General features: G+C 34.8%; 1 protein-coding gene across 1 annotated transcript in view; it reads left to right on the top strand.

Moving 5' to 3' along the window:
- Positions 1-3,008: 3,008 nt before the first annotated feature.
- Positions 3,009-19,145, top strand: part of LOC141495598 (lipase maturation factor 1-like) — a 702,841-nt gene continuing 686,704 nt past the window's right edge. The window contains exon 1 of the mRNA XM_074197124.1: positions 3,009-3,093. Coding sequence (XP_074053225.1) covers positions 3,024-3,093 — 70 coding nt within the window. The 5' untranslated portion in view covers positions 3,009-3,023. The remainder of the gene's footprint in view (positions 3,094-19,145) is intronic.

Below are 19,145 nucleotides of genomic sequence, written 5' to 3'. Positions count from 1 at the left end.
GTCTCCAATTACTGCAATATAGTATCCTACTATAGCTACCATTTTTTCTTTTGAACTCTACAGCATTTATAATCTATACAATAAAACTGAACATTTAATTTATTTTGTTTTATATTACCTCCTAACTATTTAATGTAATAGTCTTGTCTCCATAGAAGATTAGAAATTAAAATGTACATAGTTGTGGAATGTTGTTAGAACTAGAAGGAACTTTAGACAAAACCTTTAAAAAGCCAGAACACAAATACAATACAATAGTTATACTGTACTACTTCACTGTTAAGTTGTTATTAGTTTGCTAGGTCTGCTATTTTGAAATTGCTCATTGTCTGTCTTTTCCTAGATGCTTGAATGGCTTTTTCCAAGATTAAAGCTGTCTATGCAAAGCCCTCATGGACCTATGAAATTTTGAATATTAGTACAAAAACACTACTTAATTAACTCCTAACACTAGCTCTTTTCACCTCAGGCTTCTGTTAATATGATCCTTCTCCATCCATATTCAGAATATGACTTCAAAAACTATTGCAAAATGGAAAACTGCTTTCTCCAAGAAAAGACATGGAATAGAAAGAAAGATTTTTCTCTCCTTTGTCCCAACACCCTCACAACATTCTTTTTATTTTTTAGGACAACATTTCTTGATAAAATGTTTTTATTCAGTTCCGTTTATGTATGAGAAGAAAGGCAAAGGAAGTTTGAGAAAATATTTCCCTCCCACCTTCCTTGCTACCCCAGTTAATTCAGTAGTCTCTAGGTAAGGAACCCTACTGATTTTATTTAGTTACTGAGAGAGCCATTTGCTTTTGTTTCTTTGGCATTTTTCATCATGAGCTTCTTCAGAGAAATAAATTCACAAGTGTTTGGCTGTCATCACATGACAAGTTCTTCAGTCTTGATTGATGTAATCAGCAACAGACACACGTCAGAAAACAATTTATTATTAATTCCTTGCTGCATGCTTCTTAAATAGGCCTCGGGGGGTTCCTTATGTCTGCCAAGAAAATAGAATAATTCTTGCAAGTTTACATTTAGACTGTACCATAACTGGAAGAAGTAATAATGACTTTGGAAATGAGAGGGAACAATTCCACATTACCTATTTCTGTGTTATGCTGTTTTAATGAAAATTATTTTAAACTTAATGTCCCATTCCAATCAAAGGTTTTCTTTAAAACCAGTAGCCTTACATAAAAAGCTCAATCTGTAAAATAAAATACTTGAAATAGAAGAAAACTGCTTAGGTGTTTAAAAAGTGGGCTATTTTCCAGCAGGATTTCTGCCAGCCTTCAGCACGTTGTCCCCCTTTCATGATTATTTTTACCCCCTTCGGAATGGTGGAGCCTAATGAATTACCAATCAGGTAGAGTTAAACCAATGATATATGGAGGAAAAACATGTATTTAAAAATAATTTGATGTAATTTATTAAAATGGACCATTTTGGTAGAAAATTTAGACTCTTAGGAAAAGAGATGGACTTAAGGAATCTAAAAAAAAATTTCCATGAAAGACAACAGCTTGTAAAACAAGTTCCAGCTGTTGGGAAAAATAATACAACAAAGGCTCTAAAAATAATGAAGACCCTTTAATTCTCCCCTACCCCATATAATTGGATCCACCAGCCTTATTTAAAAAATATTATATCAAGCAGTCTTGTCACTTAAAACTCAAAGCAGGTGAAGCTATAAAATAACATACAGGTAGAAAAATTACAAGCAAATCTGATGAAAATAATTTAATGTTCTGTGTCACTTAATTACTTTTTAAAGATATTTACATTTGGGTGGAATTTGGTTAAAAACTTGTGGGTTAATTTTGTCACCTGCAGTGATGTTTTACAAATTTGTTTATTCTGGCAGTTTGCCCTGATGAAAAATTTAAAAGTGTATTTCTAATGGCACAGTTTATTTGAGATTAAAGTTTGATGGAATACTTCTGAAACTAACTTATCTCTTTCACTGTTCAATAAACTTCCTTAGTAGAAATGGAAGTTGTTTTATGTATTTATAAGCCACTGCATGTAGAATTTTTCAAGATTATTCAAATTAATTTTTTTTGTATCAAAAGAGTATGCTTTTTGTTAAATCCTTGGGACAGATAAAAGATATAGTCTTTTGTACCAGGTGTGGTAGTTTTCTGTTCTTGGGCCACATGTAGTGCTGCTTTTCTTTGCTTTGTAAATTAAAAGTCTTGGAAGCATTTAACTTTTTGGTATTTTGAGTCTTTTAAGAGTTTGCTGCTAATCTTCCATTCCCACACCATAAAAACAAATGAACACAATCTTAATATTATTGAGTAACCATAGTAGTCTAGTTAGATTTGATGGAGATAGGTAAAATCTTACTCATATCATTAGTACTGTGATGACATCAATGTATTCTTTTAATTTAAATCTCTTTCTTTATCATTGTTTGGTTAGAATGAGGATAATGACTTATCACTAATGTACTCTGGAAAGTTTTTCAAATCTAATCAATTTGTAACATCCTACCTCAGAGTTTTGAGTAATTTTATAGAGCAGTAGAATTCAGATACAGTGTTCATTCTTTTAATGATGCCACTCCTCAAAGGATCTCTAGACTAATACTACATAATATGTCTCATCATTACCTGAATTTAGATATACCACTGATCAAAATTTAGGATATGATTTGGTGATGTTTCAGACCAACATCTATGTAAGTAAACAAGTCAAAGCAGAAGATTGAAGAGAGAGGGAAAGATGGAAGGGGGGGGGAAGAATTGTGTCCATTTTATTAAGAGGAAAGACCTGCATTTGAATATAGATACAGCTTGTTGCTAATTTTGTAATTTAGAGAATGAAAGTATATGGACCTGGACACTTCTATGTGTAGTAAAAAAATTTAATAAAGCATGGTTAATATAAACAGAATGTCATTTTATTTCCATCCAACTTAGGTATGGAAGATTTATACATCAATCTAACATGCATAATAAAAATGATTTAAATTATGAAGTTAAACCATATTTTAATGTATTTTTTTTATTTCTTTTTCAGGTATGCATTTGGTAAGTGATTATAATTCAGAAAAACTATCTCCAGGAATTTACCTGGCAGTCTGTTTTGGGGGTATGTACCTTGAAAGGATTTTTATATATTTTGTTTCCGTTTGCTACCTTTCAAAGACTTTAGTGAACAGCTCTTTAATATATTCTTTATGTCTAAAAGACTCAGCTATTGTAATACCTTAATATAATATTAGGTGCTTAGTCTTGGAATCCTAATTTAGACAGGTACCCTTCCTACTCTCCATCTGAGAATGACCAGCTAATGCAGATGTGTGAAATCATGAATTTTTCAGATCCATTATTTGCCTAGAAATTCAATCTCCACCTTGCTAGAATAGAATAAGTTTTTTGTAGGCATAGTGGTGACAGTTCAATTACATTATAATGAATACATCCACAGATATTATTATTCAACTTTATTCTCTGGAGTACATGAAAAGGAGATATGCACATTTATGCATTTAAAAAATCACAAAGGCATATCTCATTTTTACACACCTTGGTGAATTTTCTACAGCATACTTAAGCCTCATATAATTCTCAACACAAAACTGAAATTTACTTGGGAAATTCAAGTCCTCAAGTAGATTGGGCCAGGGATAGCTTGACACTTTATTCAGCATGAGTAAAATCTGTTTTTTTAACCCTTCTTTTAAATTTACTTTGTTAATAAGATACTTTATGTGCTCTGAATAAACAAAGAGTAGGTAGGACCAGCTTAGAAAGTATACAGGTAATATCCAGGTAGTCAAGCAGGAATTAGGGAGGACTGTGCATAACTCTTTCAAAGGGTATTTGTAGTCTCTGTTGATACAAATTCGTATGGAAGACTGATTTTGGTCTTTGAAGACCAAAGAAGATTTGTGTTCTTGTGCATGTTTGAAAATTATTAGGTCTCTAAAAGATACTGGAGGAAGGAATCATTACTTAGAAATATTCACTTCAGTTAACAGTTAAGAACTTCACTTTCTTCTTGGAGGTCAGGGAGAGAAGGGGAATGTTTGGTGTTTTATTTGGATCAATTATAGCTTTTATTATGGAACTTCTATTCTGCAAAGACTTGTTAGCTTTCCTAGTATACATAACTGTCTGCCTTGGAAAGAAGAAAATATTGAGGGGACAGATGGATGAGTAAGTTCTTAGTAGTATTGGTGGATTTTAATGCCCAATCCTACTATATACTTCTCTTTTCTGAAAGGAGTATTAAACTTAATAATATTATGGTAGTGGTTGTTTAATATTTATGAGTCTAATTCTTCTTGTGCCTGGGGCACCTTGGATATGCTATTAACTCTTTCAGGCCACTAGCATATGAAAAGTGAATTCTTAGGTTGCAATGGTCATTTTTGACAATCAGGAAAAGGCATTTCCCTATGGACCTACGTTTTCCCCTTTTTTATTTAAGATAAAAATTCCAATATAAAATTTTTATTAAAAATATTTTTAGGCTAGGATTTAGAATCCTCTCACCAGCAGTCTTTAAGTAAAAGGCTAGAATACAAATCATGGGATTCTTATTTAGCAATGGGTTAGCTTAAACAGGGTCCCTTCCAATTCTGAAGTTCCTTGATTCTATGATTAGTTCAGTTTGGTTTTGGAAGGAATTTAATAGTCATATACCCTCCTACTCCTTCAGCATTTATTATATGTGACTCAGTGTCTCTCTGAGGTGGAATTTTCTTTTCTGTCTCTGAAAACATGTTTAAAATCAAGGTTATTTTGGGGTTATTATCAAAGTTACTCTGCAGCATTTTAAACTTCGATAGTTGGAGACTACTTAAGACTATCTTTCTTTGTTCATTCAATGATATTTGTAATAGCTTCTGTTATTCTAGTTCCTTATTTAGGAACTGGAGCATTCACAAAACACTTTTATCCCAATATGAACACTGCAAAGGTAAGAAGACCAAGGGTCCCATTAAGTGATTATCATTTTTGTCTTTAGGTATAAAGTAAAATCAGCTTTCCCTGCTTTTTTGTTTGCTCTCATCCTTCTATTTAGTTGAAACTTCATCTACAGGGAGAGTGTCAGTATTAATTTTGATATGTCATTGAGCCAGTATCTCACTGGTTCACATCAAAACATGCAAGTACAGGAAAGATCTGCGACTTCATCAGCATAAGAAAGCTTCTATGTGGGTATTCCCTCCACTAAATCCTCTGCCTTATTAGATAAATCCAGGGGAATTACCTGAGACACATAAATTGTGATTTTTATAGGTTTACATAGACAGAATGTTGACCCAAGTCTTCCTGAATTCAACCGTAATACTTTTCCTACAATTTATTATTTAGAATACTACTCTCTGTTATAGTGGATAGAAATCTAGAGCCTCAAAACCAAGAAGTACTGGCTTCAAGTTTTGCCTCTCATATATACTGACTTTGTGAGCCTGGACAAATCATTTAATTCTCTGTGTTCCAAGTAAAAGTTTTTAGAGGAGTTTGATCATCCATGTTGTACCTTGTGGAAAATGTCCAACCTGTTTTGGTCCTCCTGCTGCAGGCAGCCCACAAAACTCCCGAGGGAAGCAAGAACCAGATTAAAATATGATTGGGGGGCAGCCAGGTAATGCAGTGGATAGAGCACTGGCCCTGGAGTCAAGAGGACCTGAGTTCAAGTCTGACCTCAGACATATAATACCTAGCTGTGTGACCTTGGGCAAGTCACTTAATAACTCTGTTGCCTTGCAAAAACACTATATATATATATATATATATATATATATAAATTGGGAAATATTTAACAAAATAAGTAAGAATTTAATAAAACATTAACACAGATAATATTAATATATGATTTTTCTAAGTCAGTATTTGAACCAGAGGATCTTTTTATATAGCTTAGTGGTTCCCATTCTATTTGAATTTGGTACCACTACTCTTTTCCCCAGGTAAGTCTTATCCCTTAGAGATGGTCCATAAACTTATGCTTCTTTGTGGTCACTGCTTTCCCTCCTGTCTCTCTAATATAGACACTTATGGAAGCAAGAAAAAGGATCATAACAGAATAAGGACTGTTTTTTACTTAGTTTCATGGATTGTCATAGCAAAATAGCTTATTACTAGCCTATTTTGTGGTTGCTAACCCCTTTATATTTATCCTCACTGGTCCTTGGACAGCTGCCATTTAATACCAATGGCTAAACATATTCAAAAGTCTTTTCATCATAATGGAATCTCCTTGAACGAGTTATCTATTGGTGTAGCATTTGAGGGGGGCATCAATTCTATGACACTCTGAGAGGAATTAGGGTAGAAGCTTTGTGAAGGATTTTATATTCTTTAAGCAGAATAATTAAAACATCCATTGATTATTTATGAAACCAGAAGGAAACCTACTGCTTCTCATGCACTTTGTACCAAGATTCCAAGACTCTCCAGAGTTTTGGGGATTTGATACAGCTAACATTGTATTATAAAGATCTTGTGGATCAAGCTAGGCCTGGAATCAGGAAGGCCCAATTTCAAATTTGACCTCAGACTAGTTGTTTGACTTGGGCATACTATTTAACTTCTGTTTACCTCATTTTCTTCTTCTGTAAAATGAGAATAGTAATAGCACCCACCTTCCAAGTTTGTTTTAAGTATCAAATGAGATAATAGTTATAAAACACTGTTATAGTGCATTCTTGTTATTATTTTCATTGTTATTGTTATAACCAAGGCAAAAGCAGCGTCATGAATGTGTTAGTTAAATTTTTTTTAGATTTCAGCAAAGTGTTAGGCAATTGTTTTCATTCTCTTCTTTTGGACACAAGGGAAGATAAAGGGTAGATGATAGCAAGGAGATAGATTTGGAAAATAGAACTTGTTTGTTGTAAATAAATGTAGTTTTGTGTTGTGGTTTTCTCTTATTTGTGAAATTTAGGGTCTCTTGTGGCAAACTGCCTCTTCTTCCTGGTATACCATCACCACTGTTTTCTGAAATCTGCTGGAAGTGTCTACATATCATATCTCTGCATAGACCTACAATCTAATTTCTCATATCTTTTTGCCTGTGATATCTGAGACAGAGAACAAATTAGTTTTTTTCCCAAAAAACTTATGACTTTCATTTACTTTGGCAGTACCAAAGTAGATGTTTGGAGCATCTGAGACTATTTCTGTAGTTTGGATGCATTGGCTTAGGGCTAGCTTAATATACTATTGTTGGCATGGAGTAGTAATAAGTTGCCTTGGAATAAAAGGAGGTGTGAGACTAAAGTTTATATTTGTTGTGCAATAATAGAGCTGATGGAACGGGGGTGCCAGAGAGTCAAAGTATGTTTTTCCTTAAGGTTATTGTTGTCACTTCTCTCTTCTGTGACTCAAAGAATATATATAGTACCTGAGGGTCATAGACCACCCTGGTTATAGGCTTCTTTTGTTGCCCCTGCTTCCCACTCCCTCTAGCTCCCATGTATCTCTAAAGGATTCCCTTATGTGAATTTAAAGTCGATCAAATTAAAACCCATTACCTTTAGCAGTGACTTGTAGAGTCTCTTTTAAGAGTCAAAGCTTATTCAATGAACTGAGAAATGTGTTAAGGGATAACACAAATGTTTCCAGGAAAATGGAATGTGGTTAGAAAACACGAGGTCTTATTATTTTTTCTATAATTCTATAGCCACCCTTTCTTTGATTTTATAGGTTTTCAGTTAGTGTGGTGTAGTACTAGGTACAGAGTCTGAAGACCTAGTTTTAAGTCTCATTTCTACTTCACTATTTTCAAACCTTGGTTTCTTCAATAGTAAAATGGTAAAATCTGCTTTACCTTCCTCACAGGAAAGTTGAGAGGAGAATGTGTTTGCAAGAATACTGTCCAACAAAAAAGGTGAATTGCTATTTCATTATATACTTTTTTTCAAGGTTTACTGAAAACTGAGTTGTTATGATGATGAACGAATAAAGCATTAATTGTTTCCTGTGTCAAAATATTGTACCAAACTGGGGATACAGGTAGAATAGTAAGATAGTTTCTATTCTCAGGACGTTCACATTCTAATTGGGGAGACAACACCTAAGAAAGGTTTCAGCTGCAAGTCTTAGATCAGCAAAACAATTGGTCATGACTTCTTGAATGTCATTATAGGATTGTAATGCAACATATTTCCAGTTTCCCTATTGCAAACAATTTTGTCCTTACCACATTTTTTTATTTACACATTGCTAAAATATTCTTGTTTAAGAGTAAACATAATATCTCTCCCCCACAAAAATATAAAACTTCATGAGAAATAAAGTAAAAGAAAGAGAAAAAATATGTTTCATTCTGTGTTCTGATACCATCAGCTCTTTCTTAGGTGAATCACATTCTTTATCATAAGTCCATCAATAGAAGTTACTTCCATATTTTTCCACAATTGCTGTTGCTGATTGTAATTCCCTCCATCTATTCCTTCCCACTACCATCTATTATATTTTCTCTCTCCTTTCACTCTGTTCCTCTTCTAAAATGTGCTGTAGGGTAACTGAGTGGCGCAGAGGACAGTACACTGGCCTTGGAGCCAAGAGGCCCGAAGCCCATATACCACCCCAGAGACTCAGCAACCACCTGACCCCGTGGTCCTGGACAGGCCACCCAATCCCAGCACATTGCAAAAAAGTAAAAAAGAAAATGTATTATATCTGACTATTATCTCCTTTGATCTACCCTCTCCTCTATCACCCACATTTCCCCCTCCCCCTGTCCCCCTTCTCTCCTTTTTTCTCTAAATGTCTATACACTATTGAGTATGTATGCTGTTTCCTCTCTGAACCATTTCTGACAAGAGTGAAGGTTCCCTCATTCTCCCTCACCTTCCCTCCTTCCATATCATTGCAAAAGCTCATTGCAAAAAAAAAAAAAATATTTTAGGGAAGCTAGGTGGCGCAGTGAATAGAGCACCGGCCTTGGAGTCAGGAATACCTGGGTTCAAATCTGACCTCAGACACTTAATAATTACCTAGCCGTGTGGCCTTGGGCAAGCCACTTAAACCCATTGCCTTGAAAAAAAAATCTAAAATAAATATATTTTATATGAAATATCTTAGCCTATTCCACCTCTCTGTTTTCTTACTCCCAATATATTTCCCTTTTAGTCATCGACTCCATTTTTACAATATATTATATCTTCAAATTCAGCTCTCTCCTGTGCTTCATCTATAAAAGCTCCTTCTACCTGCTCTATTAAATGAGAAGATTCATATGAGTATTATCACTATCATTTTTCTATGCAGGAATACATGCAGTTCATCATCGTTAAGTCCCTCATAATTTACCCTTCTCCTCCACTCTCTATGGTTCACCTGAGCCCTGTACTTGAAGGTCAGACTTTCTGTTCAGCTCTGGTTGTTTCAGTAGGAACATTTGAAATTCCCATTTTATTGAAATTCCGTCTTTTCCCCTGGAAGAGGATGTTCAGTTTTGCTGGGTAGTTGATTCTCGGTTGCATTCCAGGCTCTTTTGCCTTCTGGAATATTATATTCCAATCCCTAAGAGCCCTTAATGTAGTTGCTGGTTAGTCCTGTGTGATCCTGACTGCAGCTCCACAATATTTGAATTGTGTCCTTCTGGCTGCTTGTAATATTTTCTTTTTGACTTGGAAGTTCTGGAATATTCCTGGGGGTTGGTTTTTTTTTTTTTGGATCTCTTCCCAGGGGGAGATTGGTAGATTCTCTCTATTTCTATTTTGCCCTCTGCTTCTAGGATATCAGGGCAATTTTCTGTAGGATTTCTTTAAAAATGAGTTCAAGGCTCCTTTCCTGATCATGACTTTCAGGTATCCCAATTATTTTTAATTATCTTTCCTGAATCTGTTTTCCAGATCAGTTTCAATGAGATGTTTCACATTTTCTTCTAATTTTTTTCTCTTTTGGTGTTGAAGTATTGTTTCTTGATTTCTCAGTAAGTCATCAGCTTCCTTTAGCTCCATTGTACATCTGAAGGATTTGTTTTCCTCAGAGAACTTTCTTATCTCCTTTTCCATCTGGCCAATTCTGCTTTTTTAAAGCATTCTTCTCCTCAGTAACTTTTTGAACTATTTTATTCATTTGACCTAAGTTGGTTTTTAACATGTTATTTTATTCAGCACATTTTTTTTGGATCTCTTTGGCTAAGCTACTGCCATTGTTTTCATGTTTTTCCTGCATCTCTCTCATTTCTTTTCCCAATTTTTTCTTCCATTTCCCTTACTTGATTTTCAAAATCTTTTTTGAGCTCTGGCATAGCCTGAGCCCAATTTCTATTTTTCTAGGAGTCTTTAGATGCAGAAGCTTGGACTTCCTCATCTTCAGATTGAGTATTTTGATATTCCATGGAATCATAGACAAAGTATTTGTCAATGGTCCAGTTTCTTTTTTCCCTGTTTACTCATTTCTCCAGTCTATGCCTGCTTTTGGGGTGCTTTCTGAGCTTTTGAGTTTTATTGGGACACCCCCACAAAGATCTCAGTGTATGAGGCTCTAACTGTTCTCCTGGTCTGTGAATGACCACAAGAGCACCCCTCTGCCATGGGGCTGAGGGTGGGGGTATCTGTTCTGTGGGGGTCCTAGACTGCCATCAGGATCTGAATGTGTTCAGAGTCCCAGAGTCCTGTTCCAGGGACAGAAGACAGAACTTGTAAGTCTCCCTCTACTCCCTTACCTTCGATGGGCGGCTTACGACACTTCTTTAATGTTATATTTATAATTCCCACCTTTACCATGTAGGCTTTGAGGAAAATAAATCAGTGTGCTAACATTCAAGTTAATGCTTTAAATTTTACATTGTGAAAGGAAGAACTGTGTTAGTAAAATAGTTCCACTTTTGTAGTTTGTTAAATTTGAAGTGGGCTAAGTTCTCAGAGGACTTTTATTTATTTATTTATTTATTAGGGTTCCGTTTTTTTTTTTTTTTTGCAAGGCAATGGAGTTAAGTGACTTGCCCAAGACCACACAGCTAGGTAATTATTAAGTGTCTGAGGCCAGATTTAAACTCAAGTACTCCTGACTCCAGGGCCGGTGCTCTATCCACTGCGTCACCTAGCCGCCCTGGACTTTTATTTTTTAAGTGGTCTGAAGATATGTTATGGCAGTATCTGACTTCATTTAGCAAGTTCATAACACAATAGTTAGAGCTTTTATTTGTATGACATCATTCTCCTAAAGAGTCAACATTTATTTTTTTTTTAATTATCATTTTGACTGTTCAGAATTACTGTGAACAAACTAGAAATAGTTGTCCCTTTTATTTCAAAGATGTAGAAACAGAGTCAAGGGAGTTTATGAGTTTCTGTAAGCTACTCTGTAGTAGAGTACAAACATTGACCCAAGATTTTAGATACCATGTTAAGTACTAGTTTACCCTTTTCTAAATGTGGCTAAAATTTTTGTCTAGGCACTGAGGATATAGTATAATTAGTCCATTTGTCCTAAATGACTGCTATTCTTCTCAAACTTCCTAGTTATGACATGTCTGCTCTTATCTCCTGAATCAGTAAGTAATCTGCCACTGTTCTTCAAATTCTTTGTTCGCAGTAGGATTCCTTTAGTTCTGCTTTTAGATAAAATGCTGTTGTTGAGCAAGATGAATGAAATGTAAATTTGAATTGATTTAGTCAGAACACAGGAAAACCACAATATTTTTGTTATAATATAGCTGAAAAAATAATGCTACCATCCTTTTCTATTTTTGAAGAAGCTTCATTGAATATTGCTGGGCTTTGAAAGCAGTTACAGTTTGGTAGTATTTACTTCAAAGTACAATTTAAAAAAAAATAATTCATTGAGTAAGCTTTGTAAATGCTGACTGTTTCCTGCACCCCTGCAGGAAGTGTGCTTTTGGATATTTGTGAGGATGGTGTTTGGTAGCCTTCTGAGAACTACATGCTGTCTGAGTGAATTTTAAAAGAAGGCACAAGGCTGAAAAAGGATAGAAATAACAGCAAGCTCTTAGGCCAAATAGGATCAACTGGTAATGCCTTTGATTACTCTTTGTTCTTTATCTTTAGGTGAAAGCTACTGAAAAATCTTCTCATCAAGACAGTGAGTTATGAAATACAAGTGTAGCAATTTGCATGCCACAAAATTTTGAGAATTATTTTTACTGGTTTCTTCGAAGAGATGGAGGAATATTTTTTAATATTCGTGCTTGCTGCTTTATGTTGGTAAAATTAGAACATGTGGAAGGCTATAATAGTCCTTTAGCAAGTGCTGACTCATACTGATCTATTTAACACCCTTCAAGTTTTTCTAAAAAAATATAGGTTTTTGAAGACTTTCTATATCTATCAATCAATCAAATCTAACAACATTTCTTTATTTTCTTTTTTTTTCTTTTTTATTTTTATTAAAGATATTATTTGAGTTTTACAATTTTCCCCCAATCTTGCTTCCCTCCCCCCCACCCCCACCCCACAGATAGCACTCCGTCAGTCTTTACTTTGTTTCCATGTTGTACCTTGATCCAAATTGGGTGTGATGAGAGAGAAATTATATCCTTAAAGAGAACAGAATTCTCAGAGGTAACAAGATCAGACAATAAGATATCTGTTTTTTTCCCCCCAAATTAAAGGGAATAGTCCTTGTACTTTGTTCAAACTCCACAGCTCCTTATCTGGATACAGATGGTACTCTCCTTTGCAGACAGCCCAAAATTCTTCCCAATTGTTGCACTGATGGAATGAGCAAGTCCTTCAAGGTTGAACATCACTCCCATGTTGCTGTTAGGGTGTACAGTGTCTTTCTGCTTCTGCTCATCTCACTCAGCATCAGTTCATGCAAATCCCTCCTGATTTCTAATAGAACAATAGTGTTCCATGACATACATATACCACAGTTTGCTAAGCCATTCCCCAATTGAAGGACATTTACTGGATTTCCAATTCTTTGCCACCACAAACAGGGCTGCTATGAATATTTTTGTACAAGTAATGTTTTTACCCTTTTTCCTCATCTCTTCAGGGTATAGACCCAGTAGTGGTATTGCTGGGTCAAAGGGTATGCACATTTTTGTTGCCCTTTGGGCATAGTTCCAAATAGCTCTCCAGAAGGGTTGGATGAGTTCATATAACAACATTTATTAAGTATGCTAAGTATCAGGGTTACAAAAAGAGGCAAAAGATAGTCCCTTCCCTTAAGAAGTTTACATCTAATGGGAGAGATAACATGCCATCAAATTGCAAAATAGAAAAAATTGACAGAGAGAAGACACTGGAATTAAGAGGGATAGGAGAAGAGAAGGTATTGGAATTGAAGAGTTGGAGAAAGCTATTTATAGAAGGTGAGATTTCAGTTGGAACTTAAATATATGGAAGTCATTAGGCAGAAGAACATCAGAGGTCATTTGGGCCAATATGTACTTGAACGAGATTTCCATCTACAACTTTTCTGAAATGTATTCACCCAGTCTTTCTTGAAGATGAATAGAGGAAGACCCACTGATGGAGGGTCTACTATCTTCTTCCAGTCCATTCTATTTGGAAGCTATTATCATCATTAGGAATTAGGAATCATTTACCTTTTATTGAGACAAAATTTGTCTCTATATCATATGTACATTATTTCTAGTTCTACCATCTGGAGTCAAGCAGAACAAATCTAATCCCTCTTCTACAAGCCAACTCTTTAAATATTTGAAGGCATTTGATAATATCTTTTCTCTCAGTTAAAATCTGTCTGTTTAATTGATTTTTATATGATATAGTTTCAAGTTTCTCACCACATTAGTTGTTGTTCTTTGAAATGCTCTAACTCATTGTTACCCATCTTAAAATATGTTGTCTAAAGCCAAAACTACTATTCCACATTTGGTCTGAATAAAAAAAGTAGGACAGAACCATACAGTTACTTCATTGTGAACATTATGCTTCTTTTAATTATGTCTAAGATTGCACTAGTTTTTTTGGCCAGTGTGTTACACTGTAGACATATTAAGCATATAGTCCACTAAAATTTTAGTGAAATTTCATGTGAACTGTCCTTGTCTCCATCACTTGTGCAGTTAATTCTTTGAATTCAGTTACATTTCCTGTCATTAAATTCGGCCCATTGTCCTAATCTGTCTAAAACCTCTAGAGCAGGTGTGTGTCCAACTTGTGTGTATCCTCAAAGTCCATTCATATGGTGTTATTATTTTATTATTACATATTCTGGTAATATGGGTTTTATTGTAGTCATAAATAAATAATCAATTCTAAAGTGGCCCTTGACAAATTTTTGTTGGACAGTGTGGCCCAGACGAGCTAAAAGGTTGATTACCCATGCACTAGAGTTTGATCCTTTTTCTTGAGATAGCTCCTATTTTTTTTTCATTTTGCCCTATTAGATCTTTACATCCTTCCCATCTTTCTTAAATTGACTTTTCCTATAGAGTGAATTCATGCCATGGGATCCTAGCTCTTCATCTTAAATGTTTCACTAGTGAATCCTGACCATGTAACAGACTGTGCTTAACTTTCTGCTACATATTGATTTACAAAGAAAATGGATATTGTAATTTCTTCTTCAGGATAGGAATATCTTTTTGGGGGAGGGCTGGTCAAGTATTTTATAATAGAGGGGAATTAAATATGTGTGAATATTGATATAAAGGAAAAATTAGGGTTGAAAAAGATAAACATATATAACCTTATATAAATATAAAGAGCCCTATTTAACACCTATTACAAACTGTTCTGCAAAAGAATTTCTTTTTTTGAAGAACAGCTGTATTGTGCTTTTATGTCTATCATTACTTATCTTGACACAAGGGCAGAAACTCTGAAATTAACATTCTTTGATCTCTTATTTACTTGGAGTGTTTCTGTTTTGCTCAACTTTTGCTTCTTACCTCCATTCCAGCAAATCCTTGTGATTGAATGTTTATGATTGTTTCAGAATTAAATAATTCATCATATAGAACTTTTGATATCTTGGAAATTTTCATTTCTATAAAGAAGGATGTTGTCTGTTTGTTGGACTTTACTCAGAGACTTACCATATTTCCCCATGTATAAGATGCTCCCATGTATAAGATACACCTTAATTTTGGGGCTGACATTTGAAAAAAATGTATTGCATAAAGTTATTGAACTCAGGTTTTATTCATCATAAAGTCCATACAATTCCTCATCACTGTCCGAACTCCTATCCATTAACTTGTCTTCATCTATGTTTGATGACGAATCACTGTCTTAGGAGAGGCTCTGCCTGTGCTCTGGTCTGTGGTTGAACACAAGCACTCACTGGGAAAGTCTGGTGTGGATGCATGCTTAGTTCATTCCATTTCATGAACTTGAACCACCAATTCTGCCCTTCTTTTTCATCAGCAGTTCTTGTCTCCTGCTGAACCATCTTTGTGGACACCAGAATTCCAATTGCCCTTTGTTCTTCAATTCATATCTTTAATTCTCTCTCTCTCTCAGGGCATTTGACTGACTTGCCTCTCATGGCCTTCTTCTGCTGTGGTGTTTTCAGTAGTATTTCTTCTTCCTATAACTAGTCTCAGATTATTTTCTTAGTTGGAGGAGGAGCAAACTTCATTCAGCAGCATGATTTCCATTCACTTTTGCAAACTGGATTACTTTTAACTTGAATTCAGTACTGTATGAAAATCTTTTCTGAGCCATTTCTGGGCAGAATGTAGCAAACATCACCTAATATACCTAATAAAACAAATGCTAAACAATGAGGACAAAGATAACAAGCACAAAAAGTGGGAAATGTAAGAAAAAATCTATAACAATGAGTACAAAAACAAGTGGGAAAAAAACAGGAAATGCAAGTAAAAAAAAACTACAACCACTGTATGAGATGCTTCCAGTTTTTAGACCCCAAAATTTTCAAAAAAGGGTGTGTCTTATACATGGGGTAATATGGTTCTTATTGGCTTCCCTATATTTCTTTTAGAATCTGAAGTTGATTATATAACATGATGGAGTATTTGAATAGAACTTTAATGGAAGCCTGTTTGCCTCTTATGTGAAGACCAGTACAACCACAATATGACATCATATCAGCTTATCAGCTTTTGCATTTATACAAATGAGTACCCTTGATAACTTCTGCTCCTCTGATTGGAGGGAAGAACATAAAACTCCTCCCTCTTCTGAAAGACTCCATTAAAAAGGGCTCAAATGTCAAATTCTTCATTTCCCACCAGCTTTATAATGCATTGTGCATTTATTAAATACCTCCTATTTGCCAGACATTGTGCTAACCTCTGGCAATACAATTGAAAAAAAAAAAGAAAAACAGTTCCTGCCCTCAAGGAGCTTAAAATCTAATGGGGGAAAGATGGCATACAAAAGGAAGCTGAAAAGTGGGAAGGAGGTGTAGGGAGATGGTATCTGGTTCTGGAATCATGATGATGGTGGAGTCAGTAGACTCCAACAATCTTAGTGAGTATTATTTAGTTGTTTTAGCCATGTCCAACTCTTTGTGACCCCATTTGGAGTTTTCTTAGCAAAGACACTGGAGTGGTTTATTGTTTCCTTTTTCAGCTCATTTTATAGATGAGGAAACTGAGGCAAATAGGATTAACTGACTTTCCCGGGGTCACACAGCTTTCCCAAAACTAGTCTGAGACCAGATTTGAGCTCAGATCTTCTTAACTTTACACCTAGAACTCTATTCACTGTACCATATAACTGTCCCAAATCCAAAGATAAAGCTGGTGGGAAATGAAGAATTTGAATTTTGAGTCCTTTTTTAATGGAGTTTTTCAGAGAATTTGTTGTTCCTCCCTCCAATCAGAGGAGCAGAAGCTATCAAGAGTACTGATTTGTACAAGTGCAAAAACTGATAAGCTGATGAAATCTCTGTGCTAATATTTCTTAATGATGGGCTTTTCCTAGGAAGGGGAAAGGGGGCAGCTATTATGATATTAGTTAAGTCAGTAAAATCCAAGCAGTACACAGAAGCTTTTCATTGGAATGTTGGCCATTTGAATATTTTGTGTTTTGGGTGCAGTCAATTATTAAGGTTGTTTGCTAAGTAATATCACTCATTAGAATATGGATCCTTGCGGAAATCTTTCAAAAATCACTCCCAAAAGATGAAATTTCTATTTCCAATTTTTCTGTTCCCCAGTCTTTAAAAATGGTGACTTTTGAATAGATGATCTAATTCTACTTGCTACATTATAAGTTATTAGTAGATAGGTTAGAGTTGGAGAGACATGGGAAGAAGGAAAACCAAGTAGGGTTAAATCAAAATAATTGAAAATATAGTCATTGAAGTCTTGAGATTATGTGGATTTATATCTGCTAATAGAATGGTTGAGACTTTTCAGAGCAGTGTTCTAAATGAAATAAAAATGACCTTTCCTTGAATAGTAAAAGCACTTTTGATCTTTTTTGATGCGCCTAACTGGGTTGAGAATAGCATACATAATTCTTAAGAATTGAGGGGAATACTTCATGCTATTAGCAAAGAATATTATGATTTTAGTTAGAGATTGGTGGGACTTCAGATTCAATCCCCTTTTTAAACAGATGAAGGAACTGAGGAGACAGAAAAGTCTAGAGACTTACATGGGGTATAAGTTGTAGAGTTGAGATTTGAACCCAGGTCCTCTATCACCAAATCCAGCACTCTTTAAAGAAATAATGAATCTTTTATATGGCAATATTGAATTGTATAGTGGAGAGTCTAATATGAATATGATAGGGCCGTAATTTTAATGTGCTGATATTAGGAGCCAGGCGCCCCTCTGTTTTGGGACTGAGCCTGTTAACAACAAGTGTTGCCATACAAATCTTTAAAATAAGGACAAATTTCAGGAAAAAGAGCAAAGGTAGCAAGAAAACAAGAGTACTATTTCAGGATCTAAATTGAGTTATGGTATGCCTGAAGTGTGTTTTCATTTAAAAAAAATAGCATTTGGGGCTTAGAAATGTCTCTAGTAGTAATAAGAACATAATAGACCTTGGTTTGTTTAAGAAAAGTAATACATGATGGTAGTTACTGCCTAAGAGTGATTATAAAACTCTTACCAATAATAATTAGAGAGAGGGTTTTCAAATAGAAAAAGAATATGATGAAACAAATCCAAGATAATATGCAATACAGAATGCAATTGAAATTTTCATTGATTTAATAAAACTTGAAATTATAGGTTCATGACATTTGCATGGTATGAGTTGTAGGCTATCTTTGAAAACAATTTTAGGCAAGATATTGACAGTTAAGGGAATTCTCTTTAAGTGGATAGTGACTATTTTGTTTTTTAACTAATGTTACAATCTTGTGTTTCTATTTCTCATGTAGAGTGGGAAACTTTTCCTTATGCCTTATTAAATCTATTTTTCAAACTGTCACTTAACTAGGTCTAGTGACAGAATCGGATGTTTATATGGCCCTGGACACTTGAACTCTGGTGTTTTCAATCACAACAGCACCTCTTGCCAGCCGTTGTGAATTAAATACTCCTTGCGACCTTTTACCCTTGCTGCTCTTAAATTCATGCTTTAAAAACAGCTTAATGAGGGGTTTACTGGCCCAATTGGAAGTTTTTATTAAAACCTATTAGTGCGCTAGAGTAGCTTGCCTGAAGGAAGCGATTAGCCCAGAGCAACTAAGCTTGGAGCTGGCCTCTAGCCACACCAGGTTTTCACTAAACTGTTTCCAGATTCATGTTAACCCTAACACTAGAGTTTGCATGGTATTCATATCCTCTATTTTAATTTATAGTTCATCTAATTCTCTTCCCAGCCCCCCATGTTCTAGAAAGCAGTTTGTTTTAATTCAATTATTACAATCAGACATAGCCTCACTCATCCAGGTTTAATTTGCTCATGAACCTCATTTATGCAGACTAGTACAAATGTTGAATGTTGCTATCTCCAAAGAATCTGAAAATAAGTCTAAGAACTGTTTGGAATCATCCATTTATACTTGAGGTAGAACAGCAATAAAGAAAATTCCTCTAAAATCTTATATTGGTTTTAAAGAAACTTCATGTATACAGAGAAATCCTTTACACCATTAGATTTCTGTGAAATAGTTAGAAAATTTAAATCATCACCATACCTTGTTCTGACTTCTGACTTTTGGTTATGGTCAAAATGAGAATTTAGATTCTTTTTTTTTTTTTTTTTTTTTTTTTTTTAGGGAGAAAAGGTTAAAGAAATTGTATACCCGTTGATAATCTACTTATTGCATTTCCTTTTGAATGCCTGGGCCAAACTGCCA

Source organism: Macrotis lagotis, chromosome 8 (genome assembly GCF_037893015.1).
Source record: "Macrotis lagotis isolate mMagLag1 chromosome 8, bilby.v1.9.chrom.fasta, whole genome shotgun sequence".
NCBI classification, from domain to species: domain Eukaryota; kingdom Metazoa; phylum Chordata; class Mammalia; order Peramelemorphia; family Peramelidae; genus Macrotis; species Macrotis lagotis.
This window is presented reverse-complemented; position numbering and strand designations above follow the sequence as displayed.